Source organism: Callorhinus ursinus, unplaced genomic scaffold (assembly GCF_003265705.2).
Source record: "Callorhinus ursinus isolate GAN/ISIS: 27379988/994484 unplaced genomic scaffold, GSC_fseal_2.0 scaffold37, whole genome shotgun sequence".
NCBI lineage: Eukaryota > Metazoa > Chordata > Mammalia > Carnivora > Otariidae > Callorhinus > Callorhinus ursinus.
Window position 1 is genome coordinate 4,870,845 of NW_027397099.1, and position 25,429 is coordinate 4,896,273.

General features: G+C 39.5%; 1 protein-coding gene across 2 annotated transcripts in view; it reads right to left on the reverse strand.

Annotated features, from left to right (window-relative positions):
- SNTB2 (syntrophin beta 2) overlaps nt 1–25,429 on the reverse strand; it is a 108,591-nt gene that overhangs the window by 11,997 nt on the left and 71,165 nt on the right. For both annotated transcript variants that reach the window (XR_012374616.1, XM_025888887.2), the window contains exons 4-5: nt 22,281–22,423; nt 8,675–8,871 (exon numbers count right to left, since the gene is read on the reverse strand). Coding sequence is in view for 1 of the 2 variants with exons in the window: in XM_025888887.2 (XP_025744672.1) it covers nt 8,675–8,871; nt 22,281–22,423 (340 nt within the window). In the remaining variant the exon portion in view is untranslated. The remainder of the gene's footprint in view (nt 1–8,674; nt 8,872–22,280; nt 22,424–25,429) is intronic.

The following is a 25,429-nucleotide window of genomic DNA, read 5'->3' on the forward strand; positions in this document are numbered from 1 at the left end:
ATTCCTATTTTTTAAATTCTCTGCTCTCACAGGGCAGCAGGGATGACAGATGGGTCATCAGAAACAATCTACACTGGAGAAATCATTGTTTTGTTTTTAAGATTTATTTATTTTAGAGGAAGAGAGAGCAGGGGGAGGGGCAGAGGGAGAGGGAGACAAAGAATCTCAAGCAGACTTCCCCCGTTGAGCGGGAAGCCCAACATGGGGCTCAGTCTCAAGACCCCGAGAGCATGACCTGAGCTGAAACCAAGGGTCGGATGCTCAACCCACTGAGCCACCCAGGTGCCCCAAGAAACCATTGTTTTGAGCACTTATAATGTGCCAGACACATAGTTACATGTTATATTATGTGTTAGGTTCTGGGAGATACAGAGTTAAATAAAAGATGGTTCTATTCAGACAAGGGAGAGAGAAAGAAAAGGAAATATGGATACAGAAGAATGAACTAGGTCCTATACTAGGGAAACAGACAAGACACTATGGAAAGATAGAGGAGAGGGAGGAGACTAATTCTGGGGAACCGAAAAACTGAAAAACTGAAAAATTAGAGGTGTTAATTTGCTGGGGCTTAAGTAACAACGACAAGTATAACAATGGCCACTTTGTTGAGGGTATACTATACACCAGAATTAGTTAATCATGACATTTTAACTCATCTAAAAATCTAATAAGCTTTCAGGGTTTTTTGGAAAATTTTATTACCAAGTAATATATAAAACAGACACCCTCATCTCTTCTCTAAGTTCATCTCATCCCTGAGACTTCATTCATAACCCACCCACGACCTGGAATAGGGGTCAGGGACAAGGTGGTGATCGGGGATGGGGTAAAAGGAGGTGAGGGGAAGGCTGCCATGCACACCAACCGCCTAAAACAAGGAATCTCCAGTTTACCACATGTACTCTCATCCAAGCTCAATCATTCTGAACAAAGTTCTCTGAGGAGAATCTCCCTGTATCATTAATAATCTGCATTATAAAATTCTCTGACTTTGGGGCGCCTGGTTGGCTCAGTCGTTAAGCGTCTGCCTTAGGCTCAGGTCGTGATCCCAGGGTCCTGGGATCAAGCCCCGCATCGGGCTCCCTGCTCAGCGGGAAGCCTGCTTCTCCCTCTCCCACTCCCGCTGCTTGTGTTTCCTCTCTTGCTGTGTCTCTCTCTGTCAAATAAATAAATAAAATCTTAAAAAAAAATAAAATTCTCTGACTTCATGTTTAAGGCTCAATTATTACAATTATTTTTTCTTTCATTCTTTCTTTTTAGAGAGAGTACGGGTTCATGTGGGGGGGGGAGGGGCAGAGGGAGAGGGAGAGAAAGTGAATCTTAAGCAGACCCACACCCAGCATGGAACCCAACATGGGGTTCGATCTCACAACCCATATCACGACCTGAGCCGGAATCGAAAGTCAGACGTTCAGGGCGCCTTTGGCTCAGGTCATGATCTCAAGGTCCTGGGATGGAGCCCTGTGTTGGGCTCCCTGCTCAGAGGGAAGTCGGCTTCTCTCTCTCCCTCTGCCACCCCCCCCAACTTGTGTGTGTGCTCTTTCTCTCTCAAATAAATAAAATCTTAAAATCAGACGAGCAACTGACTGAGCCGCCCAGGTACCCCTCAACATTTCCCTTTAAACTAGCTCTCCCCCAGGGGCGCCTGGTTGGCTCAGTCGTTAAGCGTCTGTCTTCAGCTCAGGTCATGATCCCAGGGTCCTGGGATCAAGCCCCGCATCGGGCTCCCTGCTTCGCGGGAAGCCTGCTTCTCCCTCTCCCACTCCCTCTGCTTGTGTTCCCTCTCTCACTGTATCTCTGTCAAATAAATAAATAAAATCTTAAAAAAAAAAAAACAACTAGATCTCCCCCATTAATGTTTTTAGATGTTCAAATCTCTCCTTATTAGAAGTGTCGTTACTCAACTCCTCACCTTCCCTCTTTCTCTCTCTCTCTTTTTTTTTTTTTAAAGATTTTATTTATTTATTTGACAGAGAGACACAGTGAGAGAGGGAACACAAGCAGGGGGAATGGGAGAGGGAGGAGAAGCAGGCTTCTCGTTGAGCAAGGAGCCTCACACGGGGCTCGATCCCAGGACCCCGGGATCATGACCTGAGCCGAAGGCAGACGCTCAACGACTGAGCCACCCAGGTGCCCCATCTCTCTCTCTTTTTTAAAAGATTTTATTTTTAAGTACTCTCTACACGCAGTGTGGGGCTCAAACTTATAACCCGGAGATCAGGAGTTGATCTCTACCGACTAAGCCAGCCTGGAGCCCCCCTCTTTCTTTTTTTAAAAGGAGCTGTCTTTAGTCAGTTTATCCATGTTTTACTTCCCATTCAATCCCCAGCCCTCTACAGTCGGCCACAGCCATCACACCACTGAGCGTCTTTCCCCAAGGGCACCAATAATTATCTCCATGTTGCTGAATCCAACCAGCTTCTTTAGCTCTTACCTTGATACTTGTATGAGTACTTACTCATTGTCAGCTGTCTGCCTAGTTTCTATTTCTCCATTCTTCCTTTACAGCCAAACCCCAATTTTATTCAAGTTTCTACACTCTTTCCTCATGTGTTTCAAAGAAGGTGATCTCAACTTCAAGGGTAGATAGACCATGAGCCAATCAGAGCACGGCTTTCCCCTGGTGACTGTTGCTGCTCCAAAGTATACACATGAACCAAAGTGGCTCAATCAGATTAAAAAGAAATACAATTGGGAAGGAAAGGCCACCCCTCACCTTTTATTCTTTTTTTTTTTTTTTAAGATTTTATTTATTTATTTGTCAGAGAGAGAGAGCACAAGCAGGGGAACGGCAAGCAGAGGGAGAAGCAGGCACCCTGCTGAGCAGAGAGCCTGACCGGAACTCGATCCCAGGACCCTAAGATCATGAACTGAGAGGAAGGCATAAGCTTAACCAACTGAGCCACCCAGGCGTCCCCTCACCTTTTATTCTTGCTCTTTCCTTTATGTAGATAATGCATTTCTTTAATGTTTAATCTAGTTTTAGAGGAGATTTTCTGTTAATTTCAGCCTAAACCATCCTAACTGATACATTTAACCCTACTGGCCATCCCTTTCCTTTTTCCTATGGTTTCCATGATGCTTACGGTCCCCACCTGCCTTAGTTTTCCTTCAAGTGCTCTGGCTACTACCTCACAATCTGCTAAGTTGGGGAGACACTGGTGTTTTCAAACTATGGGATACTGCCGAGTACAATGACATATGTTAAAGATAACTTTCTAAGCACCTTTCCAGTAGTAAAAAAATTTAATAAAGCCAAGAGGAAAAAAGGCTCATTAGTAAATTTATTGTGTTACATCAAGATAAATGCTGGTAAATATATCCCATGGTTTCTACTTTGTGTCTTTTTATTTATGTTTTTAATTTTTAATTTTTTTTACTTTGTATCTTTTTAGATGAGAGACTACTGGAGATTACCAGTGTATCCTGAAGGACAAAGATCCTAATGTCAAAGAAATGCTCTGTGGCAAATCCTGTTTCTGCTGCTCTGGGGCCAGTTACTTGGTATGAGGGCTCTGGAGGGTTGCAATATTTCCAGTAAGACCTTTCCTTCAGTAGCTGCAGGACTGTGCCACCTTGGGCTCCTCTGGGTCTTCCAGAAAAACCCAGAAGGGAATGGGCTTTTTAGGTCCAACCTGCCCTGACTGCCCAGGACTCTCTCAGAGAAAGGCTAGAGCTACATTCTCCATTCCTGCACATAACAAAATGCCAGTCTATCAGGTATAATCAATGGGCTGATCATGCCCAGGATTACAAAGAACATGGCACTATGTTCCTTTCTTATAGCTATTTTGTCAAAGGCATGAAATAGGTCTTATTTATTTTTATTTCTCTCATTACAAAGCACAGCACTTTGTAAGTAATAAAACACTAAATAAATATTTGTTGATTTAATGAATTAAGAGAAACTGATACTGTATACATGTCCTCTAGGAGTTTAATCTGGGCATAAGAATGAGTCATTTAGAGGGGGAAAATCAGGGGCTTAAGGCACTGGTTTTGGAGTCAGAAAAGACCCAATTCAACCCCTTGCCATATTAACCCCAGTTCTTTCATCTTACAAATAGAGGTAATAAAACTTGGCTTAGAAGTGTGTGTGTTAGGATCAGAGGAAACATGCATTCAATTTATGACTTGTAACAATCCTGATAAGTACTCATTATTCTTTCTCCTTCTGCCCTTCCTACTTCAAAGGCAGGGGGTATGCCTACTGTGTCTATTTTAGTACAGCCACAGTAACAGTACAGAGTATATACTCAATCCATATTTGTCCAGTAGATGAACAAAAATTCAAGAGAATTTTACAAAATTGAGAATATTGTAAAAGCAAACTTTCATCATATATGCTAACAGTATAAATACTTTAAAACGCTCATTTTTCTTCTCCTCTTGCAGATTTTCTGCATATTTACTAATGTAACTCCTCCTATATCTACTACTTCTTAGTCTTTTTTTTTTTTTAAAGATTTTTTTTTTTATTTATTCATGACAGACAGAGAGAGAGAGAGAGAGAGAGAGAGAGAGGCAGAGGGAGAAGCAGGCTCCCAAGGAGCAGGGAGCCCGATGCGGGACCCGATCCCAGGACTCTGGGATCCTGACCTGAGCCGAAGGCAGGCGCTTAACCACCCGAGCCACCCAGGCGCCCACTTCTTAGTCTTTATAACATCAAAACTACAGAAATGCGAAGTATCTTCATAAAATTCTTATTTGATTTAAAAATTGTAATAGTTTGGGTAATTGGTATGATGAAATTAGCCTTTAAAAGCATACTTATTAAAGTTCAAACAATTATATACATATATGTATTTTCATATTTTATTCCTGTAACAAATGGAAAATGGTTTTATATACCAAAGGGAATTAACTGCATTCTCTGCCTAGTGATTTTTTTTTTAAGATTTTATTTATTTATTTGACAGAGAGAGACACAGCGAGAGAAGGAACACAAGCAGGGGGAGTGGGAGAGGGAGAAGCAGGCTTCCCACTGAGCAGGGAGCCCGATGTGGGACTCGATCCCAGGACCCTGGGATCATGACCTGAGCTGAAGGCAGACGCTTAACGACTGAGCCACCCAGGCGCCCTGCCTAGTGATCTTGAGGTTCATATTTGCTAAAAGGAAAAAGTCCTTGTGTACTGGAAGGATCACAGATCAATTCTACTGTAATCTAATAAAACTTTAAAACTAAATGAACATTATGAAGTTCATGTACTGCATTCACTAGCAAAATCTTACAGGTAGTCACTGAAATTTTTCTAAATGATTAAACTATACAAAAAATAAATAAATGAGTAAACCATAACGAAAACACATAAGAGAAAGAAAGAGAGCTTAAATGATTCTTCTTGTCAACTTCCTAACATTCTTTAGGCCATGGATATCTGAATAGGTAGTACAATGTGCCATAATTATAGTTTTATTTTATTTTTTTTAAAAGATTTTATTTATTTATTTGACAGAGAGAGAGAGAATAAGTAGGGGAGTGGGAGAGGGAGAAGCAGGCTCCCCACTAAGCAGGGAGCCCAATGCAGCCTGGGATCATGACCTGAGCCAAAGGCAGTTGCTTAACCAACTGAGCCACCCAGGCGTCCCCATAATTATAGTAACCTTTCTGAATCTCCCAACAATTTAACACAAAGTGGTAACATGCATCTGAAGGACATGCTTGTATGAATGTGTGTATATATGCGAATGTGGATGTGCACATTAAGCATACACATATTAAGACATAATAGGGGTGCCTGGGTGGCTCAGTTGTTAAGCGTCTGCCTTCGGCTCAGGTCATGATCTTGGGGTCCTGGGATGGAGCCCTACATCGGGCTCCCTGCTCTGAGGGAAGCCTGCTTCTCTCTCTTCCACTCCCCCTGCTTGGGTTCCCTCTCTCGCTGTATCTCTCTCTGTCAAATAAATAAATAAAATCTTAAAAAGACATAATAGATTAGGTGCATGCACACACACACACACACACATTTTAAAAGAATTCTGGCTCTCATCAAAGCAGTTTACCTTCAGCCAGTTTAATACATGTGGCAGAGTTCTAAATACAGAGTAAGTGATTAGTAAGTACATCAGTTGACCTGAATTGTGGAAATGAAAGTACTACCAAGGTAATATTAAAATATAGCTGTAAATGAGAATTAAAAAGTTCAAAATTACCAAAAAATATGTTTCTTTTGTCTATTTTAAAGTATAAGGACCCAACCAATCCTTAGTCTCTCTTTCCTCCTCAAGCCATCTGTATTTAAACAACTGTGAGCCAGGGACTGGACAGATTTTTGTTTCCTGCCAGAAGTTTAGCTGCCAGACACCAAAGCAGCAACATGAAACTAAAAAATGTTAAAAATTTAAGTTGCATTCTTTGTTTTGGGAAACATATCTCTGTGGATTCTTTTTCTTTTTTTAAAGAATTTATTTATTTATTTGAGAGAGAGCGAGCGAGAGAGCACACAAACGGGGGGGAGGGGCAGTGGGAGAGGGAGAAGCAGACTCCCTGCTGAGCAGGGAGCCTGATGGGGGGGCTTGATCCTAGGATCTTGGGATCAAGATCTGAGCTGAAGGCAGACGCTTAACCATCTGAGCCACCAGGCGCCCTTCTCTTTGGATTCTTAAAGAAGATATGGTGAGGGGCGCCTGGGTGGCTCAGTCGTTAAGCATCTGCCTTCAGCTCAGGTCATGATCCTGGGGTCCTGGGATCGAGCCCCGCATCAGGCTCCCTGCTCGGCGGGAAGCCTGCTTCTCCCTCTCCCGCTCCCCCTGCTTGTGTTCCCTCTCTCGCTGTGTCTTTCTCTGTCAAATAAATAAATAAAATCTTTAAAAAAAAAAAAAAGAAGATATGGTGATCCCAGATGCCAGTAAAGGGCCTAATGAATGTTCTTGGGCTCCCCAAAGGAACACAGGGCACTGCAGACCTTCACATTGAGGACACATCCCTGAAAGCACATTCTGTGGCCAAGACTAAAACCAGAGCCCAGCAGCCCTTAATGTGGTCACCAATCACTTCATCAAGAAAATGGGCAGGAAACACACAAGTGAGAAAGACAGTGTGGATATGGTGGCTTTGGTAGAAATCCAAGGTGGGGTCTTACTAGTCATTGGTATCACTGCTTGAATTATCACTGTGGTTGTAAGGAAAATATCAAGCAATTACTAAAGAGTTGAAGAATTATGTCATTTTGACAACATTTAAAAAACTGTCCCTCTGCCAGTGTTAGAAGATGACCCACGGAAATGCTGCCTATGCAGTTCTAAAGCCATGGAGATCCCTCACTTTCCAGAAGCAACGGAAAGAAAGGTAAATTGTAAGACACTCTGCCCTTTAAACATTTTCTCTTTTTATAAAATTCTATAAAACTGTTTATAAAATAAAATACATAGAAAACAGGAACAAAAGTAAACTGACTTGGAACCAAGATAATAAAATTCATTCAAATCATATTAGAAACTCTGTGCCTTCATTTTGACTATTCTTTGTTCTTGTTAAAATGAAAAGCAATCTGGAAATATCTATACATATATATACAGTACATACACACAAACATATACAAATGAAGCCCATATAGACTAGCCACAAGAGGGCGCTTCAACAATGAAAAGACACTACCAGGTTTATTTCATTCGGTAAGTACTGGGCACACATTTTCAAACTTTTCAAAACAAACTCCTACTCAAAATTATTCTTATTTCTCTAAAGCCATAAGCCTTGCCAGATGCCCACATTTTAAGGGTCTCTCTCCATATCTTAGACTCTAAATCTTCTGAACTAGAGGGTTAGTGCGTCTAGTACTTAGTAAATGAGTCCTTATACTATCACATACAGATTAAAAAGATGAACAGCAAAACTGCCATGCTGTACACAGGGTGTTATGATGCAGCCATGTACAAGGCTTAGGAAAATTTTACTACTGAAACAGAAAAACCAGGTTCTTCCATCATGATCATTTTAAGCTGCCATATTTTAGAATATTTTTGAGTCTGGGGGCGTCTGGGTTGCTCAGTTGTTAAGTGTCTGCCTTTGGCTCAGGTCATGATCCCAGAGTCCTGGGATCCGCATTGGGCTCCCCACTATGCAGGAAGCCTGCTTCTCCCTCTCCCACTCCCCCTGCTTGTGTTCCCTCTCTCGCTGTCGCTCTATCTGTGTCAAATAAATAAAATCTTAAAAAAAAAAAAAGAATATTTTTGAGTCTGGCCCATACGATAACGGTTTTCACTTTATTTTTTTTAAGATTAAAAAAACATATTTTATTTATTCATTTGACAGAGAGAGAGAACATAAGTAAGGGGAGTGGCAGGCAGAGAGAGAGGGAGAAGCAAACTCACTGCCGAGCAGGGAGTCCAATGCGTGGCTCGATCCCAGGACCCTAGGATCATGACCTGAGTGGAAGGCAAATGTTCAACTGAATGAGCCACCCAGGTGCCCCTTTTTATTAAGATTTATTTATTTATTTGAGAGAGAGAGAGGGCATAAGTGGGAGGGAGAGGGAGAATCCCAAGCAGGTTCCACACCCAGTGCAGAGCCCAATGTGGGTCTTGATCTCAGGACCCTGTGATCATGACCTGAGCTGAAATCAAGAGTTGGATGCTCAACTGAGCCACGCAGACGTCCCTGGTTTTTACTTCAAAACAAAATATAACATTTCCATGTAATTACTATTAGAAACGGTATGTCAGGATCTATACCTAGAGAGACTTCCTTAATTAGCTCAGCAGCAGCATGGCAACCCTGAACAAGTATCCTGGTCCAAGTTGACAGATCCCGATGTGTCTCCACCCTGAAGAGATGCATCTCAATGCCCTGCCGAGAGCCTGTTCTGGTAGCAAAGGTAAGGTCAGATCCAAGTGAGGGTGATCGACATCCGGAGCCAGAATGAACCAACCTAGGACCACAAAGAGGGCAAAGATCAAAAGTAATTAATGTACTGGTATAGGAAAATGTCAGCAATTTATGCTAATAAATAAGCAAAGAGTTATAAAAGTCATCTGCAGTTTTTGGAAAAGTATGTTTCAAAACAATATTATAGTCTTTGAAGTATATACTGTTGTTTTCCCATAAAATAACCCCTTGAGTCACAGACAGAACACTGGGCTGGATGAGCTAAGGCCAAATTTTCCATTGGCTTTTTTATGCTCTGAAAAGGCTGTGCATGTCAAAAAAAAATGTTCAATCTTGGTTAGGAAGTGTTAAGCCCCCACACACGAACAGCCTCCCTTACTATCAACATCACTCACTAGATGGTACTTTTTTTTTTTCTAACAAGAATGAGCCTACACTGACACATCATAATCACCCGAAATCCACAGTTTATTTTAGGGGTCACTCCTGGTGCTGTACATTGTACAGGTTTGGACAAATGTGTAACAACATATATCCAGCATAATAGACAGAGTATTTTCAATGCCCTAAAAATCCTGTTTGCTCTGCTTATTCATCCCCTCCCCCTCCTCCTAGCAACCACTTATCTGTATACCTTTTACTTCCTTTTCTTAACTTAGTGCATTTGCAAGGATTGCTGGTATGATGTTGAAAAGGAGTGGCAAGAGGGGGCAGGACCTCCTTGCCTTATTCCTGATCTCAGTGGGAAAGCTTTGTGTTTGTCACTATTAAGCATGATATTGGCAATAGATTTTTTGTAGATAGTCTTTATCAAGCTGAGAATGTTCCCCTCTATTCCTAGTTTACTTTTTTTAATCACGAACGGGTGTTGGATTTTGTCAAATGACGTTTCTGCATCTCTTGATAGATTCATATGATTTTTCTTGTTGAGCTTGTTGATGGGATGGATTACATTAACTGATTTTCGAATATTGAACCAGCCTTGCATATCTGGGATCAATCCCACTTGGTCATGATGTATAAGTCTTTTTATACTTTTTTGGATTTGATTTGCTAATATTTTGTTGAGGACTTTGCATATATATTCATAAGAGATATTAGTCTACAGTTTTCTTATAATGTCTTTGTCTGGTGTTGGTATTAGGGTAATGCTAGCCTCACAGAATGAGTTAGAAAGTATTCCCTCTGCTTCTATCCTCTGAAAGAGATTGTAGGGAATTTCTTCCTTAAATGTTTGGTAGAATTCACCAATGAACCCATCCAGGCCTGGTGCTTTCTTTTGGAAGACCTTACACTTTCCACAAAAAGTAACTCAAATGGATCTTAGATCTAAATGTAAAACGCAAAAGTATAAAACTTCCAGAAGACATCGTAAGAAAAAATCGAGGTAATCTAAAAAGATACAACACCAAAAGCATGATTCATGGAAAAAAAATTGGTAAGTTGTACTTTCTAAGTTAAAAACTTCTGCTTTGAAAGACACTGTAAAAGAATGAAAAGACAAGCCACAGAATAGGAGAAAATATATGAAAAACACATATCTGATAAAGGACTAATATCCAAAATATACAAAGAACTCTTAAAATTCAACAATAAGAAAAAAAAAACCCATTTAAAAAATGGGGGGGGGGGGGGCAAAAGACTCACTTCTTAGTACATATCCAAAAGAATTGAAATTAGATTCTTGATATTTTACATCTATGTTCATAGCAGCATTATCCACAATAGCCAAGAGGTAGAAGCAACTTACATATTTGTCTACTGGCAGAATGAATGACTAAAGAAAATATGGTATACACATTCAACAAATAATTATTCAGTCTTAAAAAGAAGGAAATCTTGTCATATATGCCAACACACATGAACCTTTTAGACATTATACTAAGTGAAATAAGCCAATCACAAAAAGATAAATACTGCCTGACTCTACTAATATTAGCTACCTATAGACCAACTCTTAGAAACAGAAAGTACAATGGTGAGTTGAAGCCAGTAAGTCATATCAGCGACTGTGCATCTCAGGGTTTTAATGAAATTCTTACATGAACATTTCATCTAACTCCTGATTGACTGGAGAAGAGACCATTATTTCTGATAAATGTTGTACCTGGGGATTTTGCAAGTCTAATCTGTTCTAAAAGCTTTTATTTTTAGGCTGTGAAAATTCTGATAAGGATGAGACATAACTGGGGTGCTTGGCTGGCTCAGTCAGTAGAGCATGTGATTCGACCTCAGGGATGTAAGTTCGAGTCCCATGTTGGGTGTAGAGATTACTTAAAAATAAAATCTTTTTTTTTTAAGATTTTATTTATTTATTTGACACAGAGAGAGAGAGCACAAGGAGGGGAGTGGCAGGCAGAGGGAGAGGGAGAAGCAGGCTCCCCACTGAGCAGAGAGCCCGCTGTGAGGCTCGATCCCAGGATCCCGGAATCATGACCTGAGCTGAAGGCACTCAACTGACTGAGCCACCCAGGCACCCTTAAAAATACAATCTTAAAAAAAAAAAAAAGAATGAAACATAGTAATTTCTGTTCCTAAATAGCCAGTGAAAACTGATTTCCTAACCGTTGGAACTACTTGACTAAACTTTTGACTCCCATTTACTTCAGATGTAATACTGGTCCACTATATTAACAAAACAAAAATGATGTGCCATCTTTTTACTTTGAAAAGTGAGTTCCAACTCATTCGGATGGGGGGTAGGTAGTGATGATCCTGAAATATTTTTAGATGTAACAAAATGAGAGCTTGAATTAATCGTTTTGGGGAAAAGGTTCAAATCAAGTATGAGACAGCAATGACACAAAGTACAGAAGAGAAAAAACACTGAGAAACAATTAGCAAAAAACCTTAGAGTTTCTATCATACACTGTATATACTCGGCCCCATGAGATGGTCCTAAGAATAGAGTTTCAAGGACAAAGAAAAGAAATATAACATACATGAACTAAAAACTATTTTCATAGGAAAAGAGCAGAATACTGCCTAAGAAAGTAGTGAGTGTTAACAAAATATATATATATATATATATATTTAAGATTTTATTTATTTGACAGAGAGAGACAGAACGAGAGAGGGAACACAAGCAGGGGGAGCGGGAGAGGGAGAAGCAGGCTTCCTGCCGAGCAGGGAGCCCGATGTGGGGCTTGATCCCAGGACCCTGAGATCATGACCTGAGCCGAAGGCAGATGCTTAATGACTGAGCCACCCAGATGCCCAACAAAATATATTTTAAAAATCCCTTCAACCGGGGCGCCTGGGTGGCTCAGTTGGTTAAGTGACTGCCTTCAGCTCAGGTCATGATCCTGGAGTCCCAGGATGGAGTCCCACATCGGGCTCCCTGCTCAGCAGGGAGTCTGCTTCTCCCTCTGACCCTCTCCCCTCTTGTGCTCTCTCACTCTCTCTCTCAAATAAATAAATAAAATCTTTAAAAAAATAAATAAAAATAAATAAAGTGCAAGGTTGAACATCCAAAAATCAATATGCTAATACACCATATAAACAGGTAAAGGACAAACCCACATGATCATTGTATTAGACATGGAAAAAGCATTTGACAAATTCCATACCCTTTCATGAGGAAAACACCCCTCACAAACATGGAAGAGAAGGGAACTTCTTCAACCTGATAACGGCATCTATGAAAAACCCATAGCTAACATCATGCTTAATGCTAAAGGACTGAATGCTTTCCCCTTAAGATCAGGAAAAAGACCAGGATGTCTGTTTATGCCACTTCTATTTAATATTGTACTGGAGATTTTAGCCAGAGCAATTACGCCAGAAAATGAAATAAAGGGTACCCAGAAAAGAAAGTAGTACAACTACCTTTTATTTGAAGATGACATGATCTTGTACATGGAAGTCCTAAGGAATCCACTAAAAACCTATAGACTAATAAACGAGTCAAGCAAGAATGCAGATCAAGACATAAAAATCAATGTATTGGGGCACCTGGGTAGCTCATTCGGTTAAGTGTCTGACTCTTGATTTCGGCTCAGGTCATGATCTCAGGGTCGTGAGATGGAGCCCCGCCTTGGGCTCCATGCTGAGCATGAAGCCTGCTTAAGATTCTCTCTCTCCCTCTCCCTCTGCCCCTCCCCCCCCAACAAAATCAATGTATTGACTGTATATAGTAGGAGCGAACAATCTAAAAAGGAAATTAAGAAAAAAATCCATTTGCAATAGATCAAAATGAAAAAATACTTAGGAATAAATTTAGCAAAAGAAGTATAAAACTTATACTAAGAAAACTACAAAACATTGCTGAAATAAATTAAAGACCTAAGTAAATAAAAAGATACCCTGTATCATGGACCAGAAGACAATGTTTTTAAGATGGCAATATTCCCTAAATTGATCTACAGATTCAAGGCAATCTCTATCAAATTCCATCTTTTTTTCCCCAGAAATTGACAAGCTGATCCTAACATCCATGTGAAAACGCAAGGGACTCACAATCACCAAAATAATTTTGAAAAAGAACAAAACTGGGGGATTCACACTTAAAACTTACCACAAAGGTATAAAATTGAGAGTCCAGAAAAAAACCCTCACAGTTATGATCAATTGATTTTTGCCAAGAGAGTTCAATGGAGAAAGAATGTCTTTTTAACAAATGGTACTGTGATAACTGAATATTCCCAAGCAAAAGAATGATATTTGATCACTACTTCACACTATACAAAAATTGACTCTTTATGGATAAAAGAATGAGTGTGAGAGCTAAAACTATAAACATTTTTTTAAAAATACTTTTTATTGATTTATTTGACACACACAGAGAGAGAGAGAGCACAAGCAGGGGAAGTGGCAGGCAGAGGGAGAAGCAGGCTTCCCAATGAGCAGGGAGCCCGATGTGGGGCTCGATCCCAGGACCCTGGGATCATGACCTGAGCCAAAGGCAGCCGCTTAACTGACTGAGCCACCCAGGTGCCCCTTAAAACTATAAAACTTTTAGAAGAGTACAGAAGAGTAAATTTTTGTGACCTTGGATTAGGGAAAGCCTTCTTAGATATAACACAAAAATGCAAGAGAAGACTGATAAATTGGACTTCATCAAAATTAAAAACTTCTGTGCTTCCAATGACACTGTCAAGAAAGTGAAAAGACAATTCATAGAACAGGAAAAATATCTGCAAATCATATATTTGATAAGGTATTTGTCTATAGAATATATAAAGAACTCTTACAATTCAATAATAAAAAGGCAACCCAATTAGAGGATCAAGGATTTGAATAGATACTGCTTCCAAGAAAATATACAAATGGCCAGTAAGTACATGAAAAGATGCTCAACATCATTAGCTATTAGGGAAATAAAACTTAAAACCATGAGGATGTGGGGGTGCCCAGGTGGCTCAGTCGGTATCTGCCTTTGGCTCAGGTCATGATCCCAGGGGTCCTGGGATCAAGCCCCACGTCAGACTCCCTGCTCCTCGGGAAGCCTGCTTCTCCCTCCTCCTCTGCCACATCCCCTGCCTATGCTCTCCTGCTCTCTCTCTGTCAAATAAATAAATAAAATCTTAAAAAAAAATAAAGTTAAAAACAAATAAACAAACATGAGGATGGAGAGAAAATGGAAAACTCACACCGGGCTGGTGAGAATTTCAAATGATATAGTGCCTCTATTAAACAGCCTGGTACTTTCTCAAAAAAATGTTAAACATAGAGCTCCATATGACCCAGGAATTCTATTCCTAGCTATATATGCCCCCAAACCAACATATGTTCACATAAAAACTTGTATATGAATATTACAGCAGCATTATTCATAAGAGTCAAAAAGTGTAAATAAGCCAAATGGCCATCAACTGGTAAATGTGGTATATCCATACAATGGAAGATTATTCAGCCATAAAAAGAAATGAAGCTGAGACACATGCTACAATATGGATCAACCTTAAAAACAGTATGCTGTGGGAAAGAAACCAGACGTAAAAGGCTACATATGATTCCATTTATATGAAATGTCCAGAATAGGCAAATCTATAGAGATAGAATTAGATTCCTGGTTCCTAAGGGCTGGTGGAGGGGAAAATGAGAAGTGACTGCCAATGGGTAAGGATTTCCTTTTTAGGGTGATGAAAGTGTCCTAATATTGATTATAGTGATGGTCACACAACTCTGGGAACATACTAAAAACCATTAAATACTACACTTTGAATGGGTGAATTGTATGGTATATGAGTTATCTCAGTAAAGCTGCTAAAAAAATAACAGTGAAGGGGTGCCTGGATGGCTCAGTCAGTTGAGCATTGGACTCTTGATTTTGGCTCAGGTCATGATCTCAGGGTTGCGGGATTGAGCCCTGTGCTGGGCTCCATGCTCAGCTGGGAGTCTGCTTGTCTCTCTCTCCCTCTGTCCCTCCCCCACGCTCTCTCTTGCTCTTTAAAATAAATAAATAAATCTTCAAAAAAAAAGAACACAGGAGATAGAATTCATCAATCTTTTATTAAGCTAGATATAAAGAGATCAGCAAAAAATACAAAACAATGCCACTCTTCACATTAATTTTTTTTTGTTTTGGAAAATATTATTTTAATTTAAATAAGTTAATATTGAGACATGATAGGTTTTTTTACTTTTATTTTTTAAATTAATATTTTTTAAATTTCTCAGTTTTAATTTCTAATTATAGTAAATATCAATCAGTATAACCCAGATAAGGAAAAGCAATTTTGTGTTTTCATTAGTTTTTAAGAATATATAAAGGTCGTCAGACCAGAAAGCTGGCAGACTAGGACTAGTTTAGTGCTTTTCAACTGGCTACACATTTGAATCATCTGGATAAGTTTTTATTAATAAGAATAAGATTGCCTGGGCCCCACCCTAGACCAGTTAAATCTGAATTTTTGAGGATCTGAGCCAGACATAAGTAATTTTTTAAAGCTATGCACCAGGTAATTCTAGTGTATATCCAGGGTTGAGAACTAATGTGATTAACTTGGCTAAACCAGTTGGTAGATTAGAAGAAATTACCTTTTTCTTGAAAGACACACTGTTGCCTTTTATCTGAACCAATACTGGCTTTTGACAACTAAAGGAAATGTAAAGGAGCATCCATTTGCCCTAAGAAGAAGTCCTTTTGCTCAGTATGCCCGGGTGGCTCAGTCGGTTAAGCATCTGCCTTTGGCTCAGGTCAGGATCCCAGGGTCCTGAGATGGAGCCCCACAGCAGGAAGCCTGCTTCTACCTCTCCTCCTCTGCTGCTACCCTCTGCTTGTGCATTCTCTCTCTCTGACAAATAAAATCTTAAAAAATAAAAAAGTCCTTTTGCTCAAATTACCATTAGAGGAGTGAAGGATGGAACCAGCAAATTTTTTAGAAAAATATTATATGGCCTACAATGAAGCGAAGAACAAGCTTTTTTTTCCTTTTTTTCTTTAAAGAACAAGCCATTTTATTTATTGCTCTTTAAGGTACAATCCTCATCCAAATTTTCAAAAGTCCTACATGAAAAACATTGTCTGAGAGTGATTTTTTTAAAAGATTTTATTTATTTGAGAGAAAGTGAGCGAAAGGGAACACAAGTGGGGGGTGGGGGGGATGGGGGAGAGGCAGAGGGAGAAGCAAACTCCCCTCTGAGCAGGGAGCCCCATGCAGGGTTGGATCCCAGGACACTGGGATCATGACTTGAGCCAAAGGCAAACGCTGAAGCTTAACCTTAACCAACTGAGCCACACCGGCACCCAAAAGTGCTGTTTTTTAAACTGCTGCTTCTACACTGGAGCTCCTTGGGTGGTTTCTTGTGCTGTCTCTTTAAAGGGTGGGGACTCAGCTTCCTAACGCCCTTGGGGCTCTCCAGAGCTGAGCCCACTGATTTTTAAAATTTCAGGCTTTAAGTCCGACTGGTTGTAAAATCTCAGGAAATTCGGCCCCTCTCCCTTTCAAAGGCAAATGTTATGGGGATTTGTCTTCCCTGTGCAGGCTTCCTGATGTGATAGTCTGTTTCTTGCCCTGTGGCTGCGCCTGTAACTAAGGGCATTAAAAAATTAATGAGAAGAGTGGCATTGTTTTGCATTTTTTGCTAATCTCTATATATCCAGCTTAATAATAACTAGCTTTCCCGACCATGTCTCTGCCCTTCCTACCCTCTTCAATGCAACCTCTTCTCTGCCTTTAGTTGTGGTGTTTGTTCTACCAGCCTTTGGGTGTTTTCTGAATTATTTATGCTGATGTATTATCCAGCTGTATGTTTCTGTGGGATGAGGTGAACTTAGGGTCCTTCTACTCCACCATCTTCCCAGCCTCTCTCCACAAGTTGTTTTCTCAAGTAAAAAATGGTGGTCCATGAAAAATCACAGCTAGTTCAACTAGCAAGTCAACCACACATGTGTTTTTGAGACAACCATCATACTTCAGTACGCAGCCGAAGTGCTTTTTTGAGTACTTCCCACCTCATCTTATAGAATATTAAGAAGATGAGGACTCAAGGGTTAAGATTAAGTAAAACTGAATTTTTACTGCTCCAACAAAGACATTTTGAGGTGAAACTGGCATCCCCACCCCCACAACGCCCCTCAAGTCCATACAGTTTGGTATGGAATCGACTACCTTGATTCATGCTAAGGCACCAGCAATTTTATCAACCCTCAGTACAAATGTCAACAGGGAAAAAAGCAAGTAACATCTTAGTATTAGTAAGAAAATAGTTTGGAACTCAAAGACCCCCTGAAAAGGGGATCCTCAGAGGTCCATGAAGTATGCTTTGAGAACTGCCTCACTGAGCTGATTCCTATAGAACCAACATGCCAATTGAACATCAGTTATCTCAGCAAGAGTTAAGTTTCAAAATTATTCCACATGTGATCCAAGTTAAGACAGCATGGGCAAAGCAACAGGGTGGATTCTACCATATTCAGTTTGATTGCTAATCCCATGTCAGACATTAAAAAATATAAGTCTGGGAGAATTTTTCCTACAGGTTTTGATTATGAAATATTTGGCAGAGGAAATCTAATTCAAACCAGGTGCTGGACTCTTGCTGAGCAGCAGTCAGTTAGAACACACTGCCAAAAGGACCCCTTCAGTGGGGAGGCCAGATGAGCTCATGCAAAGGCGTTTTTAGCAGGTTTTGCCCCCTAAATCCCCTAAGCGCAACACCACTCAATTTTCCACATTGTAAAGTAGCCACACTTTCTTTGGATCTTTTTCTATTCCAAAGAAAGTTTATAGGAAAAGACTACAAAATGCACATCCTGCATTCCTTTAATTTTAAAACAAAAATTTTAAAAAATCAAATAAAAATCTTCTTCATTTATCACTCTCAAATTCCTCACCAGCGTGAAAATACCAACTATTAAGTGTACACACACACATATCTTGGTTTCTAAGAATCTGTAAATGTGCAAGCCAATAAAGGATATTAATTTATATTACCCTAACAACATTCTTTGATTTTCAAACTACAATTAACTCTTATTTTATTAGGGACTACCTACTTTTGTGGGTAATCAAAGTCCTTGATTTCTTTTCCTTCCCTATGTGTTTATACTATCTTCTTTTTTTCTTTTTCTCATCTACTCATAAGAATATGTTCCAAAGTATTAGAAGTAGAATTAATGAAAGTAAATATGCAGCCCTTTCTCATTACTCATAAGTCTCAAACCCTATCTTTCCCCCACACCAAAAAGACATAAACCTACCACTTTCTGGCCTTGCTGCTCTCTGTGGCATACCTCCTGGTCTGGTTCCATCCTTTGGTTTCTCTCAGTGGCCAAACTCTACCCCGCTACGGGAGGCAAAGGATGATTAAGCCCCACTTAGTTCTACCTTGCAGTGACTTCAACCAATTCCATCTCGCTGACACGACCATATGGAAAAAATAAACCTCTCATCTGCCTGTCATCTTTGCTCCTAATCTACTGGTACTTCCTGAACAAGGAGTAAAGAATCCTTGCTGCAACATGAATTAAACTTATTAAGAAACAACATGTTCAGAGAGCTACAGGCTCCACCCATTTAATTTATGGCCAAGTTCAATTTGCATGTCTAGGTTGGTCCAAATAATACATTTGAATTCCTCACATTTAACATGAAACTTTCACTATTTATAAAAACTATTGGGTAGAGCTAAGCTCCTCTTTTAACAATGGCCAAATCAACCCAATTACTTTTTACATAGAATTCCTCTTTGACAGATTTTCACTTAATAATAAATAATAATTATTATAATTAAAGCAGCTAACACTTACTTATGCACTTACAATGTGTCAGGTACTATTGTAGCATTTTACAAGTATTAACTCATCTGATACTCACACCCACCCTATCTCATTAGTATTCACCAAACAAATTAATTGTACAGCAAAGAAAGACTAGGTAACATGCTGCCAATTACCTACTATAAGTGGCAAAATAGGGACTCAAATGCAGTCTATTAAAGATTGGTACTAGTTTCTTCTATTACATCTTTGGGGTTTTTGGGGGGAGGGGTTGTTTCAATTATAATAGCTTTACTGAGATATAATTAGTGGATTTTAACATACTCAGAATTGTGCAACCATCACCACATTCAATTTTAGCACACTTTCATTACCCCAAAAAGAAGTCCTATACTCATTTGTCATCACTGTCTATTTTTGCCACAATCCTTGGCAATGACCAACCTACTTTCTATTTCTATAGATTTGCCCATTCTGGACATTTGAAATAAACTAAATCATATAATATGTGGTCTTTTGTGTCTGGCTACTTTCACTTAGTATGTTTTCAAGGTTCATCCATGTTGCAGAGTATATCAGAACACATTCTTTCTTTTTTTTTTTTTTTAAAGATTTTATTTATTTATTTGACAGAGAGAGACAGCTAGAGAGGGAACACAAGCAGGGAGAATGGGAGAGGGAGAAGCAGGCTTCCTCTCGGCAAGGAGTCTGATGCAGGGCTCGATCCCAGGACCCTGGGATCATGACCTGAGCTGAAGGCAGGCGCTTGACGACTGAGCCACCCAGGCTCCCTCTTTTCTTTTCTTTTTTTAAAGTAAGCTTCATGCCCAGCAAGGAGCCCAACGTGGGGCTTGAGCTCATGACCCTGAGATCAAGACCTGAGCTGAGATCAACAGTCAGATGCTTAACCAGTGAGCCACCCAGGCGTTCCTCATGTAAAAGTGTTAGTGTGGACATAGTTTTCATTTCTTTTGGGTATACAACCTACAGGTGGAATTGCTAGGTCGTATGGTGACTATGTTTAGCCTTTTGAGGAACTGCCAAACTGTTTTCCACATGCACCATTTTACATTCCCATCAGCAGTGTAGGAGGGTTCCATTTTCTCCATTTCTTAATCTACACTTGTTATTGTTTGTCTTTTTAATTATAGCCATCCTTATAGGTGGGAAGTGGTATCTCATTGTAGTTTCAATTTGCATATCCATCATGGCTAATTATGTTGAGCATCTTTTCATGTGCTTATTAGCCATTTGTGTATCTTCTTTAGACAAATGTTTTTTAAGATCCTTTCCCCATTTTTTAATTGGGTAGTTTACCTTTTTTATTACTGAGTTATAACAGTTCTTTATATTTTCTAGATACCAGTCCCAAATTAGATAAATGATTTGCAAATATTTTCTCCTATTCTGTGGGTTGTCTTTTCACTTTCTTGATGGTGACATTTGAAGCATAAAAGTTTTTAATTTTAATGAAGTTCAATTTATTTATTTTTTCTCTTGCTGCTTGTGCTTTTGGTGTCCTATCCAAGGTCTGCCTAAGCTAAGGTCACAAAGATATACTCCTGTATTTTCTCCTAAGAGTTTTATAGTTTCAGCTCTTAAATTTTATTTATATCTTTTCCTTATTTGCAAATTAATGCCACACTGATAGTAGACACAGAACCACCCTATTTCCTTCTTTAGTACCAAAGTGCTTCGGTGGTCTAGGCCCCGTCCAGTCAATGGCCAGGAATTATTTGTTTATAGGATTCTACTTTCTAGTATTGAACAAAGGCTCATCTATGGGATGTCACAGATTTCTGCTCCATTTCTCCAGTGACACACAATTAAGGAAACGTCTAAGGATAAAGCTACCCTCCTTGCATTCTATGATCATATCTAGAGTATAAGCTTCTTCCATAAAATTTGAACTTAAGAGATCTCTTTCATCATATTCATAAACTAAATCTTTGGGAAATACAAATTTAATTGTTGTAATTACAACTACTGAGGTATGTCATGTTTTCATAGGATTCCTGTCATGCTCCCAATGTAAGTATGAACGAGAAACTATAATTTAAGTAATAGAATTGAACTCAATTAAAATTTATTGAGGGCCCACTATATGCAAAGCATTATGGGAGTGCTGAGATGACTAAGTCATAGTTCTTGACCTCAAAGAGGTTATAATTTAGTGGGGATTAAAAAAAAATCCAGAGGGGAAAAAAACAAAATCAAACCAGAGAACTGATGATTAAATTCAGTCTTTCTGCAGAACCCTTATATCCTCAAGGAATTAATTAATTCTTAGGCTCAACAAATCCTTTATTTCTATTCTGTGATCTAGGTGCTCCAGCTCTAAATTACAGAGAAATTCCTAAAAGCTATGTGAAAACTATATTTTATAAAAAGAATGATATATGTAAGAGAACTTGGAAAGTTGAAGGAAATCCTATATAACGTGAAAGTCTTCCTGTAATTTAAAGAATACTCTTCCTCAAGTGACTCTTTGTCAACTCAAAGCAGGAAGTCCCATCACCATTCCTACCCCCAACCACACCGTTCCCTGGAGGACATACCAGATTGTCCCATCATGTAGCTTTTTTTACTACCAAATACTTTTCTGTGGAGCTCCTTTTTTAATGTATAGTTTTTGAGTTACTTCAAAACCGGATTATTTTTTTAAGCTCAAATAATGCTAAATGTGAATATGTTTTCTAGTTTCAGACTAGTTTCTAGTTACCTCTTAAGACATCTTGGCCCCCAAATCTATATATCTCTATTCTTTTCCCTGCCAACTTTCCACATCTGGCATGCTAGAAACTTCCTGTTGCTTCAGGTCAAATCGATGTTTATTTGCTGGCATCACAATTATGTGCTCTTACACTAGAAAGAGAATTGAAGAATATTTTGCTGAGTTGTGTGGTTTATCTACAGTACCACATTCTGGTTTAAGTGATTTCATCACTCAAAAGGCTACCCCAGGTTCAGTGGTTTTCTAGTCACAGTCAATAAAGTAAAGGAAAAAAAAACCCTACTATTTATCTTTATGACTAAGCAAGACTTGAAGGGAACAGTTATAGGAAGCTGTTTCAACAACTTAAAAAATGCTAAATGACAGAAAACGTTTACTGAGCTGGAAGCTGCAAAATAATCAATAAGGTTGTGAAAGGAAAGTTTTTGTCTCAAACATCTATATCCGCTACTTAAATGCTATTTTAGGTACCTAAGATAATAGAATTCACTTTAAATTTTTTTGGTAGAGTTAGAATAGGATAGCTACTTTATTTTTTTGTCTTTAGACTTACCTTGTGGCAACAAGAGGGTAGCTATGACACGGTGATGCCCAGGCATCCCTTGTCCATGGCATACAGTCATAAAGCAGCAAATCCTTCTCAGTCACAGCCATGAGGACAGGTCTCCATTGTTGTCTTCCACCATCTAGTTTTGCCTGTTACAATGGTAAAATCCAGAAAGCAGAGCTAACTATAATGATATGTATCTGTAAAAGTCCCTTCAGCGATGGTCTCACATGGGTCTCCATTTTGTTCCCTGAACCTAACAGGCTTGCAGAACAGGAAACATCCCATCAGGTTCCTTTCCACTGGCTGGGATTCTCCAACGGGAGGTGTGAGGTGGTCTGTTTAAGCTGTAAAAGCTCTCTGAGTGAGAGACATTATCTAGTGATAGGACTCTGTTTTTAGAGTTCCCCATTAACTTTAGGAAGTTTCTGTTTCTGTTTCAAATGTACCATTGCATTTACCTGCATAAAGTTCAGTTACCTCTGTGAGGATTTAAAAATGTAGGAAAACACCACTATTTATCCATATTGTCAAGGATCCAAAGCCAAAAAGCAAAAGACTATGCTGAACAAAATCCCTGGTTTATCAAAACATTTCCCCCCATGAAATGACAGACAGGGAATACTTAACAATAGCGTTATTTTTACACAGATCCTAAAACAAAAACAAAAAAACACAGATGCTTAAGGGGCGCCTGGGTGGCTTAGTTTGTTAAGCGTCTGCCTTTGGCTCAGGTCATGATCCCAGGGTCCTGGCATCGAGCCCCACATTGGGCTCCCTCCTCGGCGGGAAGCCTGCTTCTCCCTCTCCCACTCCCCCTGCCTGTGTTCCCTCTCCCGCTGTGTCTCTGTCAAATTAATAAATAAAATCTTAAAAAAACAAAACAAAACACAGATGCTTCAGCTATCACTGATGGCTTCAAGGAGAAATCAAAATGATTAATCACTTGTCTCTTACAGAGTTGCCTTTAAAGCTACTTCTTATTTTCTCTTCCTTAATGACTTCTGAAGGTCATTTGGACATGTCAGAGCCCCTTAAGAATGTATCTATAATCTGAAAAGTGGCCTGAGTGGTTCGGTTCTGTGTTATAACATCTATTACTAGAACTTTCCCCTCATAGTTAGAGCCACAAACTGATTCCAGGAGTCGGAAATGAATTCTAGCCAGTGAAGTGACCCATGTTCTTGCATGTGCTGAAAGCACAAAATATACGACCCTACTCTGAGATTCCAGCAAGGTATTGTAGAAATAATACTCTATAATACCTGGAGGGAAAATATCAGTTCCAAGGAGGTTCTTTTAGATTCTTACATTTTTGGGTCACAGAAAACCCAAAGGGATTTTAAGTCTTTGTCTCTGAGATTGTCATGAATAATATTTCAAAGGGGAAGATATGGTCGTCTTCCCTTATCCACAGTTTTGCAGTTCCTGGTTTCAGTAACCTACAGTCAACCATAGTCCTGAAGCAGATGATCCTCCTTCTGACATGTGGTCAGAAGGTGAACCATAGCCTAACGCTGTCACACTGCCTGCACCATTCACCTCACTTCATCTCACATCATCATAAAAATCACTAATATAGTACAATAAGATATTTGAAAGAGAAAGAGACCACATTTATATAATGTTTATTACAGTAAATTGTTATAATTGTTCTATTTTGTTGTTAGCTGTTGTTACCGTCGTTAATCTCTTACTGTGCCTAATTTATAAATTAAATTTTATCCCATGTATGTATGAGTAGGAAAAAACAGTATATATAACATTCGGTACTATCTGTGGTTTCAGGCACCAACTGGGGGTCTTGAAACATATGCTCCATGCATAAGGGGACTACTATAATGTAAAATCTATCTTCCCAAGAGGTTAAAATGGCACTCTGACTTTTTTTTTCTTTTCTTAAAGATAGGGAGAGAGGGAGGAGGGGGAGGGGAAAGATAGAGGGAATGGGAGAGAGATCCTAAGCAGGCTCCATGCCCAGCTTGGAGCTCAGTGCAGGGCTCAATCTCACAACCCTGAGATCATGAAATGAGCCAAAATCAAGAGTCAGATGCTTAACTGACTGAGCCACCCAGGCGCCAAGCAATCAAACTTTTTAAAATTAATTTTTCCCCTAAGTTATGAGAGAGTTTGAAGGCTAGATCAGAGTATATGCATTTGGAAAACCTAAATTAAATGTATTTCTTCCCAAAGAAGATATTTTAGGCAATAAAGGAAAACTGCTAATACCAATAGAAGCAGTATCTAATTTCAAGATAGAGAACTTTTTTTCAACTAACAATTTTTTTTAAAGATTTTATTTATTTGACAGAGAGAGACACAGCAAGAGAGGGAACACAAGCAGGGGGAGTGGGAGAGGGAGAAGCAGGCTTCCCGCTGAGCAGGGAGCCCCATGCAGGGCTTGATCCCAGGACCCTGAGATCATGACCTGAGCCGAAGGCAGATGCTTCACTAACTGAGCCACCCAGGCACCCCTCAACTAACAATTTTTTTTTAAAGATTTTATTTATTTATTTGACAGAAAGAGACAGTGAGAGCAGGAACACAAGCAGGGGGAGTGGGAGAGGGAGAAGCAGGCTTCCCGCTGAGCAGGGAGCCCGATGTGGGACTCGATCCCAGGACCCTGGGATCATGACCTGAGCTGAAGGCAGACGCTTAACGACTGAGCCACCCAGGTGCCCCAACTAACAATTTTTAAAAGCGTTTATTCTTCGGCCCTTTTGAGTCTTTAGTTCTTAGAGAATTTATTTTCCCTCTTCTACTTACCATTGCTGGAAAATGAAATGTCAATTTAAGTCATTCTGTTTGTGTATTTGTCTTAAGTTATAAGGATACTGTTTGCTTTCAGTGGAGTCAAAATGTTGCCTGCTATATATAGCATGTATTTTTGGTTGTGGTATCAGTACAAGCAGCCTTGGGGCTCCACTATTAAGGTTCTGGCCAGAGAACAAAGGGATACTAATGTTAGGGTTCTGGTTTGCTTGTGTTTCAACACCCACACATGCACACACCTGGCCAAACAGCCTTGTCCAAATTTTACTTTTTAATAAATAGAGTTGAATAACACTAAAGATGAAAAACTACTAATAATTACTATTCATTCCCTAAATCCTAATCCTATAAATCAGGTGATATACTTGTTATTTTGTTATTAT